Source organism: Mastigoproctus giganteus, chromosome 12, assembly GCF_048544385.1.
Source record: "Mastigoproctus giganteus isolate SK-2022 chromosome 12, ASM4854438v1, whole genome shotgun sequence".
In the NCBI taxonomy this organism is placed as follows: domain Eukaryota; kingdom Metazoa; phylum Arthropoda; class Arachnida; order Uropygi; family Thelyphonidae; genus Mastigoproctus; species Mastigoproctus giganteus.
In genome coordinates, this window is record NC_143586.1 from 16,387,306 (window position 1) to 16,407,524 (window position 20,219).

Here is a 20,219-nt window from a genome sequence, read left to right on the forward strand (position 1 = left end):
CTACTACAATGATCTGCATTTTACATCCATCAAAAATCAATGTTTTTCATAAGTTTCTAAATTTGAGATAAAGTGTCTTGGCTGTTATAATTACATCTTTTAAATAAATCATACACAATGGTTCATCTTTATTTGTTCAAAATCATTAGCATTAGCATTAGTAGAGGCATATGATGCAAGAAAGCAAGCTTATGCAGCATCAGCCAAAAAAAAAAAAAAAAAAAAAAAAAACACCTTCCACTTCACCCCTCCGTTCATTCGAAATACCTGTCCAGCTGAGCCTTAAATTTATTTAGGCTATCAACTTCCACTTCCACAACAAGGGATGGAAGTCTGTTCCACCAACCAACTACCCGCTGGCTAAAGGCAAATTTCCGCATTTCTATCCTACATCTGTCTTTCCTCAATTTGAATTTATGCCCTCTGAGGTGATTATTCTGAGCAAGAGGCAGTATCCCATCAGCATTGAGCATGCTCAAACCATTCAAGGCTTTGTACACCTCTATCAGATCATCTCGCCGGTGCCTAGTCTCCAGACACTGTAATTTGCAAAACTTAAGCCTTTCTTCCTAAGAGCAACCCTTTGTTCCGTTCACTAACCTTGTTAGTGAATGGAATCATGTGCATTAAAAGCTAATTGGATAGCAATATGGGTGAATAATTCATGTGCATTCATAACTAATCATTATAAATTTACATAATAATTTACATCATTGTAAAATGAACCTAGATCAAAACATTATGTATAAATCTGTGGATAACCTATTAATGTTTAATCATCCAAATATAACCAAACAAAGCAAATCAACCTAGTAAATAAACTTGATGAATTTGAAGTGCTGGTCAAGTCATCAAATGCAGACAATTTTCAAATATCAGAGACATGGAGACAATCAGATATAAGGAATGGGAATTTGGGTATGGGTATACAGAAATAACAGACAGGATAAGGAGGGTGGGGTTTTTACTCTTAGTTATGACGTACATAAAATCTAAGGAAGTGCATCCAGTTGACATGGATGGACAGCGCAATGTTGAGTCAGTTTAGTGTGACATAAGTCACTGGGAAAGCAATATTGAGAGGAGTGTGTTATAGGCCTGATGACTGTGATGAGAACAAACGAACAACTGGATAGAGAAATAGAGGAGGGCCAATAAAATCAGAATCAGAATGTCTTATAATGGGGGGTTTTAACTTTCCAGATATTGACTGGAACTTCTCGGTTGATCATTCACACACTAGCAAAACTTCTGTAGATTTACTGGAGGATTGTTTTCTACAGCAGCATGTTAGAGAGGCAAAAAAGAGAAAGCAATACTCTTGATCTGGTTATCAGCAGTGATTCTTCATGCATTAAAAATCTGCAGAAAAAAGAACCACTAGGTGGCAGTGTTCACAGAGTATTGGTGCAGGATTTATTATCATCAAGGTAAAAGGGAAGAGTTTTTGTTTTCATAAAGGAGACTATAGTCATCTCAAACAGTTTTTAAATTCTATACAGTAGGACCAATTAATGGCATTACCAACAACAAATTTTAAATGGGAAGCATTCAAGGAAATAATCACAAAAGCTATTAGGCTTTTCATTCCAACTAATAAATATCATTCAAGGCTTAGACTTAAATGGATATCAGATGAACTAATGAGACACATGTCAGAGAATAAAAATGCATGGGATGCATAAAAATTATCAGAGGATACAGAAGCCTATGGTACATATAAACTGTTTGTTTGTTTGTTGTTTGGTTTTTAGGAGCATTAGCATAAGGCCATATTGCTCCGGGAATATGCAGTGGTCATTCCCTGATCTTTCCGCATCCTCCGTATTTGGTGGTGACGGGCTCGAACCCCGGTCTAATCAAGAAGAGTGTGCTACGCACTGCTGCTCCTTCCCACCTGGCTACGGAGGCACCTCACATAACATATAAACTAGTCTGCAATCAAGTCACAAGGGAGGTTAGGCAAGCCAAAGCAGATTATGAGAAATCTTTAGCAAAAAAGAATGCAAAGAAAAACAGCAGACTTCTTTTACTTATGTAAACACTAGAAGCAAGGGGATGAATCACATTGGATCATTTGATAACGATGGTTCAACTATTGATGATCTGCTCAGGTTGCTGACAGACTTAAGTATTTTGCATTTACATTTAAAGCTATACAAGCAATTCTTCGGGGAAACAGATGCCACAAGTTTATCAAACACTAACAGAAAGCCAAATGTTGTAATAACTGAGAGGAAAGTGGAAGAGAAACTGTTGATGTTAAACATAAAAAGGAACCTGGGGTGGTTTACATCTTTGAGGGCAGGCCCTAGGGACTGAAGATGAGCAAATGTATCCCCAATTCACAATGGTAGATGATCAAAGGTTGATACAAGTAGTTACAGATCTCTTAGCTTAAATTCTATTACAGGGAAAATAATGGAGTCACTGGTTAAAGAAGTAATGCAGGCCCATCTAGACAGGACTGCAATTATACTTCAGACAGCATTCGTCTGTTAAGGGGATATCTTGTCTTACCAATTTTATTGGATACTGTGGAAACTGGGGTTTTTGTTTTATCTTATTTATTTAATTATTTAACTAAATAAATATATACTACTGTACTTTGGAACCTAATTGGTATTTATAACTTCTCAAAGGAGAACAACTGGTACCTGATGAAAACATGATGACAGATGAACTAAGAAAATAACAAAATGGTTCCCAAGAAGAGCTAGAAGGAAACCTGGAAGACAGTGATGGAGATGGACAGACAAAATTCAAGAGTTCAAGAGTAAATGGATGTCCATTGCACAAAACAGAAGGAACTGGAGAGTTGCTGGAGAGGCCTTCATCCTGTAGTGGATTGAATATGGCTGATGACGATGACACTGAGGGTAGTGGAATGAAAAGGACCTGGGAATAACTGTGCAGTCAGATAAGTTTTCTGAGCCATGTAAACAGGCTACCAGGCCAGGATTTTGTCAATGATATACAGGAATTTTGCTTGCAGGATAAAGAGGTGATTATTTCATTGTATAAGGTAATGGTCAGGCCACATCTTCAGTACTGCATACAGGTCTAGGGGCCTCGTTTTAGGAAGGATATAGAGCTGCTGGAGTGGGTACAGAGAAGGCCAACAAGATTGTTGGGAGAACAAAGGGGTGCACTTATCAAGACAGGCTTTGGTTCTGCAAATTGCATCATCTGGATACTAGGCACTTGCGAGGTGATCTATTTGGGGTGTTTAAGGCTTTGAATGGATCAAGCAAGCTCAATAGTAAGGCGATTCATCCTTTTGTTCAGACTACACACATAAGGGGGCATAAATTCAAATTGAGAAAGGATGGTTGTGGAACAGATGTGCAGAAGTTTGCCTTAGCAAGCTGATTGTTAATTGCTGGTACAAGCTTCTATCTGTCATTGTAAAGTGGATAATTGGAATAAATTCAAGGAAGAGCTATACAAACAATTGGAAGGGATGGATAGGTGAAATGAGAATTTTTTTTTTTTTTTTTTTTTTTTTTGGCTAATGCAGTATAAGTTTGTTTTCTTACATAATTTGCCACTACTAATACTACTATTTTCACATTTTTTGGTAATACAGACATATCTTCTTTTTTTATATATCACTGTGTTACTATCACCGTAACTGCCAATTTGTGATATTCTGGATATTAAATTTTAAGTATAAAATAAGTCATTTTCACAATTCATTCAAATATATACAAGGTGTGGCTATTAAATAATGAGATTGCATGTGCAGCCAATACACACCAAGCACCACCTGTTAAACAAAAGTACAGAAGTTGACCTTGAACCTTTCCCTAGTAGTTTACCAAGTCGGGTTTCAACAAGCTCATTTGCTTCACAGAGAGATAGAGAGGCTTTCATTAACTTCTATTTTTGAAGTTTTCCAGAAAAATTACAGACAAAGGAACTGAACAACGAATCAACATCATATTTTTAACAAAATTAAAGAAAATACTAGGTAAAAATTATGAGTTGTTATATCAAGTTTATGGGGAAGATACTATGTCAAGAGCTTGTGTTTGAATGGCATAAAAGAATTTTAGAAAAATGAGAAAATGTGGAAGACCAGGAATGCATAACCAGGCTATCCAGCATTCATGAAAACTGATGAAAATGTGGACTAGATAAGGACACTGATTAGAAGTGATCATCATTTTAGCATTAGAATGTTTGCATTAGGACTTGGTATGGAGAAAAGAAATGTTAGACATTTTAACTGAAAATTTAGGTATGGCAAAAATGTATGCTAATATTTTGAATGAAGATCAAAGAATAAGAAGACTCCAAGTTTGTGAAGCTGTTTTTAAAAAACTGAAGAAGATCCAGACTTTCTGAGTACTGCAATTATTTCCAATGAAAGTTGGCTGTTCATAAACTAAAAAAAAAAAAAAAAATCAATATAATGAAAGACAAAACAATCTCTCAGACAAAAAAAACCAAGAATGTCAAAATAAAAAATATATTCAGACACATATTTTTGATTTTGACTTAAATATATTCAGCCATAACATTAATATCATGGTTGAACATGTCCCACCAAATCAGTCTGCCAATAAAACGTACTCTAATAAAGTTCTGACCAAAGCTGCATTAAAAAATTAAGGTGGATGCTCCATCAAAACAATGCTCTAGAACACAATGCACTCTCTTTACCAGTTTATGGCCAAACAACAAATCACTGACTGAAAAATGTATTTAAGGAAATCCATTTTCAGTTCCATTGAAGCTATTCAGAAAAAATGACCAAAGTGTTAAAAGGGCTTACAGAAGATTATTTCCAGAAATGCATGTGCTCGTCAGAAATATTAGCATTAGCATTAGTAGAGGCATTTGATGCAAGAAAGCAAGCTTATGCAGCATCAGCCAAAAAAAAAAAAAAAAAAAAAAAGTAACATAAATAAATAAAAATAACCACTTCCACTTCACCCCTCTGTTCGTTCGAAATACCTGTCCAGCTGAGCCTTAAACTTATTTAGGCTATCAACTTCCACGACAAGGGATGGAAGTCTGTTCCACCCACCAACCACCCGCTGGCTAAAGGCAAATTTCCGCACATCTATCCTACATCTGTCTTTCCTCAATTTGAATTTATGCCCTCTCAGGTGATTTTTCTGAGCTAGAGGAAGAATCCCATCAGCATTGAGCATGCTCAAACCATTCAAGGCTTTGTACACCTCTATCAGATCACCCCGCTGGTGCCTAGTTTCCAGACACTGTAATTTGCAAAACTTAAGCCTTTCTTCGTAAGAGAACCCATTTGTCCCATTCACCAATCTAGTTGCCCTTCTCTGTACTCGTTCCAGCAGCTCTACATCCTTCCTGAAATGAGGCCTCCAGGCCTGTATACAGTACTCTAGGTGTGGCCTGACCATTGCCTTATACAAGGGAATAATCACCTCCTTATCCCTGCTAGAAAAATTCCTATATATCATTGACAATACACCATGAGCTACTCTTGCAGCTCGTCTGCACTGCTCAGAGAACTTCATATCTGCCTGCACCACCACCCCCAGGTCCCTTTCATTCTCTACCACTGTCAGTGTAGTACCACAGAGTTGATACGTTGCTCTGGGGTTGCTGTTTCCCATATGTAGTACTTTACATTTGTCAATGTTAAACTTCATTTGCCACCTCGAAGCCCATCTGCTCAACCTTTCCAAATCCTGTTGCAGCAGCATAGTGTCAGTAGTGTCCTTGACAACCCTGCCAACCTTCGTATCGTCTGCAAACTTGGACATTAAGCCTGATATACCATCATCAATATCATTTATAAATACAGAAAACAATAAAGGCCCCAATACTGAACCCTGAGGGACTCCACTAATAACATTAGTCCACGATGAGCAGTGTCCATTGATTACCACTCTCTGTCTTCTCCCCCTCAACCACCCCTTTATCCATAGCAGCAACTTGCCTCCAATGCCACACTGCTCCAATTTGTGCAGCAGTCTTCCATGTGCAACAGTATCAAAAGCCTTTCTAAGATCCAAGTATATAATATCAAAGTTATTCCCTGCATCCAGTTCTTTTGTGACTGCATCATAGTATCCAATCAAATTGGTCAGGCAAGACTTCCCCTTAACAAAACCATGCTGTGTCCTAGCTATAACTGAAGTCTTGTCTAGATGATCCTGCAGTGCTTCTTTAACCAGTGCCTCCATTAATTTTCCAGGAACAGAAGTTAAACTCACAGGTCTATAATTACTTGTGTCAGCCTTTGATCCCCCTTTGTGAATTGGGGTCACATTTGCACATCTCCAGTCAATGGGTACCTCCCCTGAGTCCAAGGAAGCTCTCATAATTATGGCTAAGGGTTTGCTTACCTCCTTTGCTGCCTCCTTTAATATAACTGGATAGATCCCATCCACCCCAGGTGCCTTTCTTGTGTTAATCTTCAACAATTTCTCCTCCACTTTGCTCTCAGTTATTACAAGATTCTCTAGCTTACTGCTAGAGTTGAATACACCTCTGGCATTCCCCTCGCTGAATAACTCCTCATGTGTGAATGTCGATGCAAAATATTCATTTAGTTTGTTAGCTACCCGAGCAGGGTCATCAACAGTTGACCCATCGATCTCAAGTGGACCAATCTGATTCATCCCCTTCCTTCTAGAGTTTACATAAGTAAAGAACTCTTTGCTGTTTTTCTTCGCATCCCTTGCCAAGGATCTCTCGTAATCTGCCTTCGCCTGCCTAACCTCCTTTGTAACTTGGTTACAGATCAACTTGTATCTATCATAGGCGTCCGTGTCACGTGTTAATTTGTATGTATCCCATGCATTTTTCTTCTCTGCCATATGCCTCATTAGTTCATCTGACAACCATTTAGGCCTAAACCTTGAACAATATTTCTTAGTTGGTATGTAAAGCCTAGTAGCTTCCACGATAAGTTCTTTGAATGCTTCCCATTTTGAATTTGCTGTTGGCAATATCATCAGTTGATCCCACTGTATAGAATTTAAATACTGTCTCAGTCCATTGTAGTCGCCTTTACGAAAGCAATACCCCTTCCCTTTACCCCTAATGGTAGTTACCTCTTTGAGTAACTCCCACTTCAGCACACTGTGATCACTGCCACCAAGTGGTTCATTTATCTGCAGATTCTTAATGCATGAAGAATCACTACTGATAATCAAATCAAGAGTATTACTCCCTCTAGTTGCCTCCCGAACATGCTGATGTAGAAAACAATCATCCAATAAATCCACAAAAGCCTTGCTACTGTGTGAGTGACCAGCCCCCAAATTCCAGTCAATATCTGGGAAATTAAAATCCCCCATTATAAGACTCTCTGATTTACTGGCCCACTCTATTTCTCCGAACAGTTTCTTATTATACTCATCAGAGTCATTAGGCCTATAGCACACTCCTACTCTCAATTTTGATCTCCCAATGCTTATGTCACACCAAACTGACTCGACACTGCACTGTCCAGCGATGTCGACTGGCTTCACTTCCTTGGATATTATATATAGAAGTGTGAAGCCCAAGGAAATTATTTTGAAGTGGATAATATGTAAGGTATGAAATATTTCATTATTTTATTGCAAAAGTCACATTATTTAATAGCCAAATCTCATATATAAATAAAAATATAAATAAATAAATTTTCTCTTTATACTCCAGGATGACCACAGTCAAGAGAGAGAGAGAGAGAGAGAGAGAGAATACAAGAAATGGTACTGTATTTAGCAGTCATGCAGTTACTTAAAGTTCATATACTTGTGCACCCTATACATTTCAATGCACAAATATAATTCTGAAATTTTGTATGAAGAATTATTTGAATTAACCTTATGGCAAGGGTTAATAGTATCTAAAATATATATATATACATATATTTTTCAGATATTATTAGTCCTTGTCATTTTCAAGGTTAATTTTCTGTAATCTACATGTGTGTGTAATAATTTTCTATAATCCACATGTGTGGGTGTGGGTGGGTGTGCACGTGCACATGCACGCGCACACACACACACACACACACACACACACACACAGCATCTGTCTTGTGGCCTTTCCAAGAGACAGGCCCAATGGGCATTCTATTTTAATTATTATTGATTCATATATTGGACAAGATGTAGTGGTTGTTTTTGGTATCACTTATAGTGATATTTCACATTATTCGGCTTCAGCAATATGAACAGGGTACCAGGCTTTTTTTTTTTTTTTCCATTATATACAATATATAAGTAGAAATATGTGCATAGGCACAATTTTTATATTTCAAATCCATAATAATTTTATTAATTGGAAAATGGATGGAACTAATACGTTCATGACTTTTTTCCCTTTCATTTTGAGCAAAAGTAATTCAATGTTTCATTGAAAATGACACTTGCAAAAACACAAGATTTTAAAATTTTTCATAAAAAAAAAAATTGCGTGTAATCAATTCACTCCATTTACAAAAGATGAAGCACTGGTATAATGATAGCTAGAAACTTTTGACTTTCAAAAAAGAAGAGATCAGGCAATTTTTAAGTAAGAAGAAAACATGAGATTTCTGAGCCAAAATAAACAAAAAAAAAAAAAAAAAAAAAACAGGAGATGTTTTCAGAAAAAGCAGGTTCTTATAAAGTACACGCTGCACTAGAACTTAAATTTTGATAACAAAATACACATGTTATATAAAAATACAACTATATGATTGTTTGTGAGCACCCCTCAAATATAAAAAAAAAAATTTTTTTTCGAATAACTTACCTAAGATTTTTCTGTCCTAGGTAAGTTAATGTTTGATATATTAACTTACCATGGTGTCCCATGGATGATTTATTAAACAATAGCCTATAGAGATAGGGAGGTCATAATATTACTGTATAAGGCAATTGTAAAACTGCAATTGGAATATGTCCATGTATGAGACCTTATATGAAAAAAAAAAAAAAAAAAAAAAAAAAGAGAGACAGCTTTTTGTGTCTAAAGACAGGCAACGAATACGATGAGATCAGTAAAAGAGTGACCATATTAGGAAAGACTGATTATGTGGACTACAGAGCTTGGCAACTTAGAGGAGGCTTGTTTGAGGTTTATAAGGCTCTGAGAGGGGTTAGTAAAAAGAAAGAAAAGAAGTTAATAAAACTAAGGGGCATAAATTCAAATTACAGGGGAAGAGATTTAGGCTAGATTGTAGAACATTTTTTATTAGCCAGCAAGTTGTTGATTGCTGGAAGAAGTTGCACAAGCAACTTCTTCCAGTAATCAAGTTGAGGCTCATAGTTTGAAGAAATTCAAAGGTCTACTGGATAGTTATCTATAAGGAGAGAAGTGCGTAATTTGTCTATTTTATGATTAATTATAATATGATTTTAATTAATACTAATACTGCATAAATTTGACAGAATGGGGTAAACAGGTTTTAAGCCAGAGGAGATCAAAAATATGAATATGAATGAAGGATAACAATACTGTAGTACACTGAAAGGACAGAATTCCTGGGCTACCTGTTCCTGCGCAACACGACGCTGTCAACCCTCTTGCTAGCGAACAAACCCACTGTTTGGCAGGTATATAGGTACACTGTATTCACAAAGACAGTAATTTGATACCAGTATGGATAAATGTTGTGAGTTAACCGACTTTGAAAGAGGGGTGATAGTGGGTGCCTGACATGTGGGTCACTCTATCGCTGAGGTAGTACAGAAATTGCACTATCATCATTCGACAGTATCAAGAGTGTAGTGGGAATACACCATTTCCAAAATAATATCTCATTGTGGACAGCGCTGTAGGCGGAAAAAGGTGGGGGATCAATGAGGCCATCGACATCTGTCTCGCATTGTTTGGGCCAACTGGAGAGTGACAATGGCACAAATCACTGCCGACTTCAACGAGAGAGGTTCCAGAAATGTCTCCATCAAGATCATCAGGCAATCATTAGCCACAACAGGTTTATGAGAGCTGCCGACCCATAAGAGCCCCATTGCTAACACCACGACATAGGACTCTATGCCTCAACTGGGCGAAAGAACATTGGCACTAGTCCTTGGATGATTGAAGATGGGTCTCCTGGTCTGATGAGTCCCATTTCCAGTTATTTCAAGCAGACAGGAGGGTGCATATCTGGCAGAAACTGCACAAAGCTATGCACTTGTCATGTCAACAAGGAACTGTTCAGGTAGGTGGATTGTCGGTAATGGTCTGGGGCGTGTTCAGCTGGCACATGTTGGGACCTCTAGTATGTCTAGATGCATCTCTGAATGGTCCAGGTCACGTGTCCATCCTTGCAAACCATCTGCATCCCTTCGTGGTCATCATGCACCCACAGGGCAATGGACTCTTCCAGCAGGGCAATGTGCTCTCGACAGAGCCGTGGTGACTAGAACATGGTTCGAAGAGCATTCCATAGATTTTACCACCGTGGAATAGCCTCCCCATTCATTGGACAAAAAAGCTCTAGAGCATCTTTGGAATGCTGTGGAAAAGTCCATTTGAGCTTTGGATCCTCCACTCAGGAATGCAATGGAATTATGGACAGCACTTCAGCAAGCATGGAAGGAAATACCTGTGGAATGCTTTCTGGAACTAGTGGACTCAATGCCTCGCCGTGTGACTGCCCTTATCCGGGCGAAAGGTGGGCCTACCTGTTACTAAGTAGGTATCAACATGATTTCTGCCCACTCAGTGTATTACAATAACTTGTGAAGCACAGTGGAACTTCTCTATTACGAACTTCTATTTAACGAATTTCTCTATATTACAAATTTTTTCGCAAAACATTGCACCTTGAAACAAAATTACATGTAAAATTAACCCCATATAGCGAAGTGTTAGTTTCTCTATAACAAATTTTTTAAAAATTCGTAAAAGCATTTTTGAAGATTTTCAAGCATTTACTGCTAAACAGCCGCTCAAATATATGACCTCCTTTCCTCCGAAATTATGAATTAGCATCTGGAATTAATCATCCTTTTAGTGAATACTTGTGGCCATTGACGCCCGTAGGAGGATCTTTGTTTCATTTTTGTTACAGTTATAAAACCAAATGGGTTTTCTTAAACGTGGTCATAAACTTTACAATAAATAAGATAGATTTGTAAATTGATGTTGGCTCAGGGGAAAACGAAATTCGCTGCAGTAAGCCTTTAGCATTCCTCAGCGGCAATACATAGAATGCTACCATAGTTGGTTTTTAGTAATGCCTACTGAGTGACATTCACTTCTCACCTCAACCGTACCATGTGACCTTCCTGTCAATCATTATATGATATGTCTGTTCTCATCTAACTGGACTCCCAGTAGATGGTTTTCATGATTTTTTTTTTTTTTTTAATTTTGTTCTTTTAGAACAATCTGTCATCAATCACATAGGCTATATGCTCTTGTATTTTTTTTTTTTTTTCTGAAAAGTAACATACAGCATACATTAACTGTAAATTTTCTTTCGTGTATATATGAATGAAAGTCGTATATTTCTCCAGTGATTGATAGGAAAAGTCACGTGATACTGTTGAATTGGCAAGCAAACGTCATTGAGTAAGCAATACTAACAATTCATTATATGGCCAGCGCAGCGAAGTTTGCGGTGTATGTATGAGCAAGAGCTGCAGTCCAGTAATTTTTACATTTGCAGAAACAATGTCGAAGAGAAAGTGTTTAAGTATTAATGATAAAGTAAAGATGATTCTTCATGATATTGACCAGGATTTTAAGAAAAAAGATATTGCGGAGAAATATGGCATACTTGCAAGCAGCTTATCTACAATTTTAAAAAATCGAGAATCAATTTTAAATGCAATTGAAGGAGGAGCAGACAAGAAGCAAATTAAGTTGTGTATATACGAAGATGTTGATAAAACTGTTCTAAAATGGGTGCAAATGATACAATGATACGTGAAAAGAATATACCAATATCGGGTCTAATAATTAAGCAACAAGCTCTGAAATTTGCACAGTCCCTTGGACATACAGAATTTAATGCGAGCACTGGGTGGCTAGATAAATTTAAGAAGCGCCACAGAATTGTGGAAAGGGTTATTTGTGGAGAAAGTGTTAATGTAAGTGAAGAAGATTGCAACAGTTGGAGGAACAATACCTTAAAGAAGATTTTGGAGGAATATGAACCTAAGGATGTTTTTAATGCTGACGATATAGGTTTATTCTTTAAATGTTTACCGAATAGAACACTTACTTTTAAGGATGATAAATGTTTTGGCAGAAAACAAAGCAAAGAAAGAATCACTGTGCTAGTTGGAGCAAATATGACAGAAAGTGAAAAATTAAGACTTTTAGTCATCGGAAAATCAAAATTCCCAAGATGTTTTAGAGGCACAAAATCTTTGGAAGTTGACTCTGCACCTTTAATAAAAAAGTATGGATAACCAGTGATATCTTTGAAGACTGGATATTAAAACTAGACAAGCGTATAACAAAAGAAAAAAGGAAAATCGTGTTGGTAACTGACAACTGTCCAGCACATCCTGCCAGTATTTCTGCCAAACTTGAAAGTGTGAAGTTATTGTTTTTACCACCAAACATGACATCAAAACTCCAGCCAATGGACCAAGGCATTATTAAAAATTTTAAATTTCATTATCGAAAGAGAATAATAATGAAGATTGTCAATGCATTATCAGAAAATAGAATCTTGGAGGTTACAATTAACCTTAGAGATTGCATCTCTGAACTGGCAAAAGTTTGGACAAACGATATCACTGAATACACTATTCAAAATTGTTTTCCGAAAGTGGGATTTGCATTGAATACAGAAATCAAACATCAACTGGATGAACAAGATGAACTGCCCCTTTCACAACTGAAAAACTTTTGGACATTATTAGAATCGCGCGGAAACATCGAAAATGAAATAACACTGGATAGCATTAGTAGAGGCATTTGATGCAAGAAAGAAAGCTTATGCAGCATCAGCCAAAAAAAAAAAAAAAAAAAAAAAACCACTTCCACTTCACCCCCTGTTCGTTCAAAATACCTGTCCAGCTGAGCCTTAAACTTATTTAGGCTATCAACTTATACGACAAGGGATGGAAGTCTGTTCCACCAACCAACCACCCGCTGGCTAAAGGCAAATTTCCGCACGTCTATCCTACATCTGTCTTCCCTCAATTTGAATTTATGCCCTCTCAGGTGATTATTCTGAGCGAGTGGAAGAATCCTATCAGCATTAAGCATGCTCAAACCATTCAAGGCTTTATACACCTCTATCAGATCACCTCGCTGGTGCCTAGTCTCCAGACACTGTAATTTTCAAAACTTAAGCCTTTCTTCGTAAGAGCACCCCTTTGTTCCATTCACTAATCTTGTTGCCCTTCTCTGTATTCGTTCCAGCAGCTCTACATCCTTCTTGAAATGAGGCCTCCAGACCTGTATACAGTACTCTAGGTGTGGCCTGACCATTGCCTTATACAAGGGAATAATCACCTCCTTATCCCTGCTAGAAAAATTCCTATATATCATTGACAATACACCATGAGCTACTCTTGCAGCCCGTCTGCACTGCTCAGAGAACTTCATATCTGCCTGCACAACCACCCCCAGATCCCTTTTAGTCTCTACCACTGTCAGTGTAGTACCACAGAGTTGATACGTTGCTCTGGGGTTGCTGTTTCCCATGTGTAGTACTTTACATTTGTCAATGTTAAACTTCATTTGCCACCTCTCAGCCAATCTGCTCAACCTTTCCAGATCCTGTTGCAGCAGCATAGTGTCAGTAGTGTCCTTGACAACCCTGCCTGCCTTTGTATCGTGTGCAAACTTCGACATTAAGCTTGATATACCATCATCAATATCATTTATAAATACAGAAAACAATAATGGACCCAACACTGAGCCCTGAGGGACTCCACTAATAACATTAGTCCACGACAAGCAGTGTCCATTGATTACCACTCTCTGTCTTCTCCCCCTCAGCCACCCCTTTATCCACAGCAGCAATTTGCCTCCAATGCCACACTGCTCCAATTTGTGCAGCAGTCTTCCATGTGCAACAGTATCAAAAGCCTTTCTAAGATCCAAGTATATAATATCAAAGTTATTCCCTGCATCCAGTTCCTTTGTGACTGCATCATAGTATCCAATCAAATTGGTCAGGCAAGACTTCCCCTTAACAAAACCATGCTGTGTCCGAGCTATAACCGAAGTCTTGTCTAAATGATCCTGCAGTGCTTCTTTAACTAGTGCCTCCATTAATTTTCCTGGAACAGAAGTTAAACTCACAGGTCTATAATTACTTGTGGCAGCCTTTGATCCTCCTTTGTGATCCTCCTTTATGTAGATCAAGATCTGACTACAACAGAACATCCAAACGAAGATGAAATACTGCTGAACAGTGTTAGACGCGACCATGATCACGAAGAAATTAACGATGATGCTGAAGACACATCAGAACAACCCGTAGAAAAGCCAACTCATGAAGAAATGATTAACGCTTTTAAAACAGTTCGTATGGGTCTACAGTTTTGTGAAAATGTTCCTGATAATGTTTTTAATGCTCTGAAGAAATGTGAGGTTTTCTTTGAGAATCAGACATTTTTTAATTGTACTGTGCAAACGAAAATTACAGATTTTTTTTAATTTGTGATACTTACCAGTGAAAATTGTGTAAACATAATTTAAATAAATATTTTTGAAATAAAATACATTAAAAATAAATGTAGATTGATTTTCATTTTCTAATTAAATAACAATTTCTTTAATACACAGCCATTTCTGAATAAACAGAAAATTTTTAAGGTGGCATCATTTTAGGTTATATCTCATATTGTGAATACCTTCACAACGAGTTGCCATGATATTGCACTACTTCGAATAAGTAACGCTTCACCTAAGGAGAAGACTAGTGTTACTTATTCTCAGATAGGTACCACCACCCAGACAGCACTGTTTCAGGGCTGTTTGGCCCTTCGTCAGTGAGTGGGTAGGTACCCAAGTGATGCAATGATGGCAAAAACAGTTATGAAGTATAAATCCACAATATGAGAGATGCCTGATGGTGTATGATGTATTTAGACTAAGGCGCATTTAGGGCTAGAGCCTCAAGCTGCGAACAAATTTAGACTATGTATATAAAGTGCTTAGCATCATAATACACAGCCATTTCTGAATAAACAGAAAATTTTTAAGGTGGCATCATTTTAGGTTATATCTCATATTGTGAATACCTTCACAACGAGTTGCCATGATATTGCACTACTTCGAATAAGTAACGCTTCACCTAAGGAGAAGACTAGTGTTACTTATTCTCAGATAGGTACCACCACCCAGACAGCACTGTTTCAGGGCTGTTTGGCCCTTCGTCAGTGAGTGGGTAGGTACCCAAGTGATGCAATGATGGCAAAAACAGTTATGAAGTATAAATCCACAATATGAGAGATGCCTGATGGTGTATGATGTATTTAGACTAAGGCGCATTTAGGGCTAGAGCCTCAAGCTGCGAACAAATTTAGACTATGTATATAAAGTGCTTAGCATCATAATACACAGCCATTTCTGAATAAACAGAAAATTTTTAAGGTGGCATCATTTTAGGTTATATCTCATATTGTGAATACCTTCACAACGAGTTGCCATGATATTGCACTACTTCGAATAAGTAACGCTTCACCTAAGGAGAAGACTAGTGTTACTTATTCTCAGATAGGTACCACCACCCAGACAGCACTGTTTCAGGGCTGTTTGGCCCTTCGTCAGTGAGTGGGTAGGTACCCAAGTGATGCAATGATGGCAAAAACAGTTATGAAGTATAAATCCACAATATGAGAGATGCCTGATGGTGTATGATGTATTTAGACTAAGGCGCATTTAGGGCTAAAGCCTCAAGCTGCGAACAAATTTAGACTATGTATATAAAGTGCTTAGCATCATAATACACAGCCATTTCTGAATAAACAGAAAATTTTTAAGGTGGCATCATTTTAGGTTATATCTCATATTGTGAATACCTTCACAACGAGTTGCCATGATATTGCACTACTTCGAATAAGTAACGCTTCACCTAAGGAGAAGACTAGTGTTACTTATTCTCAGATAGGTACCACCACCCAGACAGCACTGTTTCAGGGCTGTTTGGCCCTTCGTCAGTGAGTGGGTAGGTACCCAAGTGATGCAATGATGGCAAAAACAGTTATGAAGTATAAATCCACAATATGAGAGATGCCTGATGGTGTATGATGTATTTAGACTAAGGCGCATTTAGGGCTAGAGCCTCAAGCTGCGAACAAATTTAGACTATGTATATAAAGTGCTTAGCATCATAATACACAGCCATTTCTGAATAAACAGAAAATTTTTAAGGTGGTTATATCTCATATTGTGAATACCTTCACAACGAGTTGCCATGATATTGCACTACTTCGAATAAGTAACGCTTCACCTAAGGAGAAGACTAGTGTTACTTATTCTCAGATAGGTACCACCACCCAGACAGCACTGTTTCAGGGCTGTTTGGCCCTTCGTCAGTGAGTGGGTAGGTACCCAAGTGATGCAATGATGGCAAAAACAGTTATGAAGTATAAATCCACAATATGAGAGATGCCTGATGGTGTATGATGTATTTAGACTAAGGCGCATTTAGGGCTAGAGCCTCAAGCTGCGAACAAATTTAGACTATGTATATAAAGTGCTTAGCATCATAATACACAGCCATTTCTGAATAAACAGAAAATTTTTAAGGTGGCATCATTTTAGGTTATATCTCATATTGTGAATACCTTCACAACGAGTTGCCATGATATTGCACTACTTCGAATAAGTAACGCTTCACCTAAGGAGAAGACTAGTGTTACTTATTCTCAGATAGGTACCACCACCCAGACAGCACTGTTTCAGGGCTGTTTGGCCCTTCGTCAGTGAGTGGGTATAACCTAAAATGATGCCACCTTAAAAATTTTCTGTCTATTCAGAAATGGCTGTGTATTATGATGCTAAGCACTTTATATACATAGTCTAAATTTGTTCGCAGCTTGAGGCTCTAGCCCTAAATGCGCCTTAGTCTAAATACATCATACACCATCAGGCATCTCTCATATTGTGGATTTATACTTCATAACTGTTTTTGCCATCATTGCATCACTTGGGTACCTACCCACTCACTGACGAAGGGCCAAACAGCCCTGAAACAGTGCTGTCTGGGTGGTGGTACCTATCTGAGAATAAGTAACACTAGTCTTCTCCTTAGGTGAAGCGTTACTTATTCGAAGTAGTGCAATATCATGGCAACTCGTTGTGAAGGTATTCACAATATGAGATATAACCTAAAATGATGCCACCTTAAAAATTTTCTGTTTATTCAGAAATGGCTGTGTATTATGATGCTAAGCACTTTATATACATAGTCTAAATTTGTTCGCAGCTTGAGGCTCTAGCCCTAAATGCGCCTTAGTCTAAATACATCATACACCATCAGGCATCTCTCATATTGTGGATTTATACTTCATAACTGTTTTTGCCATCATTGCATCACTTGGGTACCTACCCACTCACTGACGAAGGGCCAAACAGCCCTGAAACAGTGCTGTCTGGGTGGTGGTACCTATCTGAGAATAAGTAACACTAGTCTTCTCCTTAGGTGAAGCGTTACTTATTCGAAGTAGTGCAATATCATGGCAACTCGTTGTGAAGGTATTCACAATATGAGATATAACCTAAAATGATGCCACCTTAAAAATTTTCTGTTTATTCAGAAATGGCTGTGTATTATGATGCTAAGCACTTTATATACATAGTCTAAATTTGTTCGCAGCTTGAGGCTCTAGCCCTAAATGCGCCTTAGTCTAAATACATCATACACCATCAGGCATCTCTCATATTGTGGATTTATACTTCATAACTGTTTTTGCCATCATTGCATCACTTGGGTACCTACCCACTCACTGACGAAGGGCCAAACAGCCCTGAAACAGTGCTGTCTGGGTGGTGGTACCTATCTGAGAATAAGTAACACTAGTCTTCTCCTTAGGTGAAGCGTTACTTATTCGAAGTAGTGCAATATCATGGCAACTCGTTGTGAAGGTATTCACAATATGAGATATAACCTAAAATGATGCCACCTTAAAAATTTTCTGTTTATTCAGAAATGGCTGTGTATTATGATGCTAAGCACTTTATATACATAGTCTAAATTTGTTCGCAGCTTGAGGCTCTAGCCCTAAATGCGCCTTAGTCTAAATACATCATACACCATCAGGCATCTCTCATATTGTGGATTTATACTTCATAACTGTTTTTGCCATCATTGCATCACTTGGGTACCTACCCACTCACTGACGAAGGGCCAAACAGCCCTGAAACAGTGCTGTCTGGGTGGTGGTACTTATCTGAGAATAAGTAACACTAGTCTTCTCCTTAGGTGAAGCGTTACTTATTCGAAGTAGTGCAATATCATGGCAACTCGTTGTGAAGGTATTCACAATATGAGATATAACCTAAAATGATGCCACCTTAAAAATTTTCTGTTTATTCAGAAATGGCTGTGTATTATGATGCTAAGCACTTTATATACATAGTCTAAATTTGTTCGCAGCTTGAGGCTCTAGCCCTAAATGCGCCTTAGTCTAAATACATCATACACCATCAGGCATCTCTCATATTGTGGATTTATACTTCATAACTGTTTTTGCCATCATTGCATCACTTGGGTACCTACCCACTCACTGACGAAGGGCCAAACAGCCCTGAAACAGTGCTGTCTGGGTGGTGGTACCTATCTGAGAATAAGTAACACTAGTCTTCTCCTTAGGTGAAGCGTTACTTATTCGAAGTAGTGCAATATCATGGCAACTCGTTGTGAAGGTATTCACAATATGAGATATAACCTAAAATGATGCCACCTTAAAAATTTTCTGTTTATTCAGAAATGGCTGTGTATTATGATGCTAAGCACTTTATATACATAGTCTAAATTTGTTCGCAGCTTGAGGCTCTAGCCCTAAATGCGCCTTAGTCTAAATAACAATTTCTTATAAAAAAGATATTCTCTATATAACGAAATTTCTCCATAACGAATTTTTTCACTGGATTTATCGAATTCATTATAGGGAAGTTAGACTGTATTAGAAAGATTAAGACATTTCACATAGGAAACTTCATATTAAGTTACCTAAATCCCAATATGCCTTTATTATTTTTTCGCATTCCATGTAAGAATACAGCTTCAAACTGGGTACACAAACAGACAACTCTGAAATGAATCAGAAATGATTTATCATCATTTATTGAATTAATAAAACATTAAAATTCATGATTAAAGAATTATTATTAAAACATGCATACAATTACAAATTCAATAAGCTTGCAGCTCTAAAAAATTTTAAACTTCATTTGCCACCTCTCAGCCCAGCTGCTCAACCTTTCCAGATCCTGTTGCAGCAGCATAGTGTCAGTAGTGTCCTTGACAACCCTGCCGACCTTCGTATCGTCTGCAAACTTGGACATTAAGCTTGATATACCATCATCAATATCATTTATAAATACAGAAAACAATAATGGACCCTGAGGGACTCCACTAATAACATTAGTCCACGACAAGCAGTGTCCATTGATTACCACTCTCTGTCTTCTCCCCCACAACCACCCCTTTATCCATAGCAGCAATTTGCCTCCAATGCCACACTGCTCCAATTTGTGCAGCAGTCTTCCATGTGCAACAGTATCAAAAGCCTTTCTAAGATCCAAGTATATAATATCAAATTTATTCCTTGCATCCAGTTCTTTTGTGACTGCATCATAGTATCCAATCAAATTGGTCAGGCAAGACTTCCCCTTAACAAAACCATGCTGTGTCCGAGCTATAACTGAAGTCTTGTCTAGATGATCCTGCAGTGCTTCTTTAACCAGTGCCTCCATTAATTTTCCAGGAACAGAAGTTAAACTCACAGGTCTATAATTACTTGTGTCAGCCTTTGATCCTCCTTTGTGAATTGGGGTCACATTTGCACATCTCCAGTCCATGGGTACCTCCCCTGAGTCCTAGGAAGCTCTCATAATTATGGCTAAGGGTTTGCTTACTTCCTTTGCTGCCTCCTTTAATATAACTGGATAGATCCCATCCACCCCAGGTGCCTTTCTTGTGTTTATCTTCAACAATTTCTCTTCCACTTTACTCTCAGTTATTACAAGATTCTCTAGCTTACTGCCAGAGTTGAATACACCTCTGGCATTCCCCTCGCTGAATAACTCCTCATGTGTGAATGTCGATGCAAAATATTCATTTAGTTTGTTAGCTACCTGAGCAGGATCATCAACAG

The 20,219-nt window shown here is 37.9% G+C and overlaps 1 protein-coding gene across 2 annotated transcripts in view; it reads right to left on the reverse strand.

Moving 5' to 3' along the window:
• Positions 1-20,219, reverse strand: part of LOC150076729 (sorting nexin-29-like) — a 275,665-nt gene that overhangs the window by 205,770 nt on the left and 49,676 nt on the right. For both annotated transcript variants that reach the window (XM_090386732.1, XM_090386733.1), the window contains exon 4: positions 19,073-19,153. In XM_090386732.1, the coding sequence (XP_090242858.1) occupies positions 19,073-19,153 (81 nt within the window). The remainder of the gene's footprint in view (positions 1-19,072; positions 19,154-20,219) is intronic.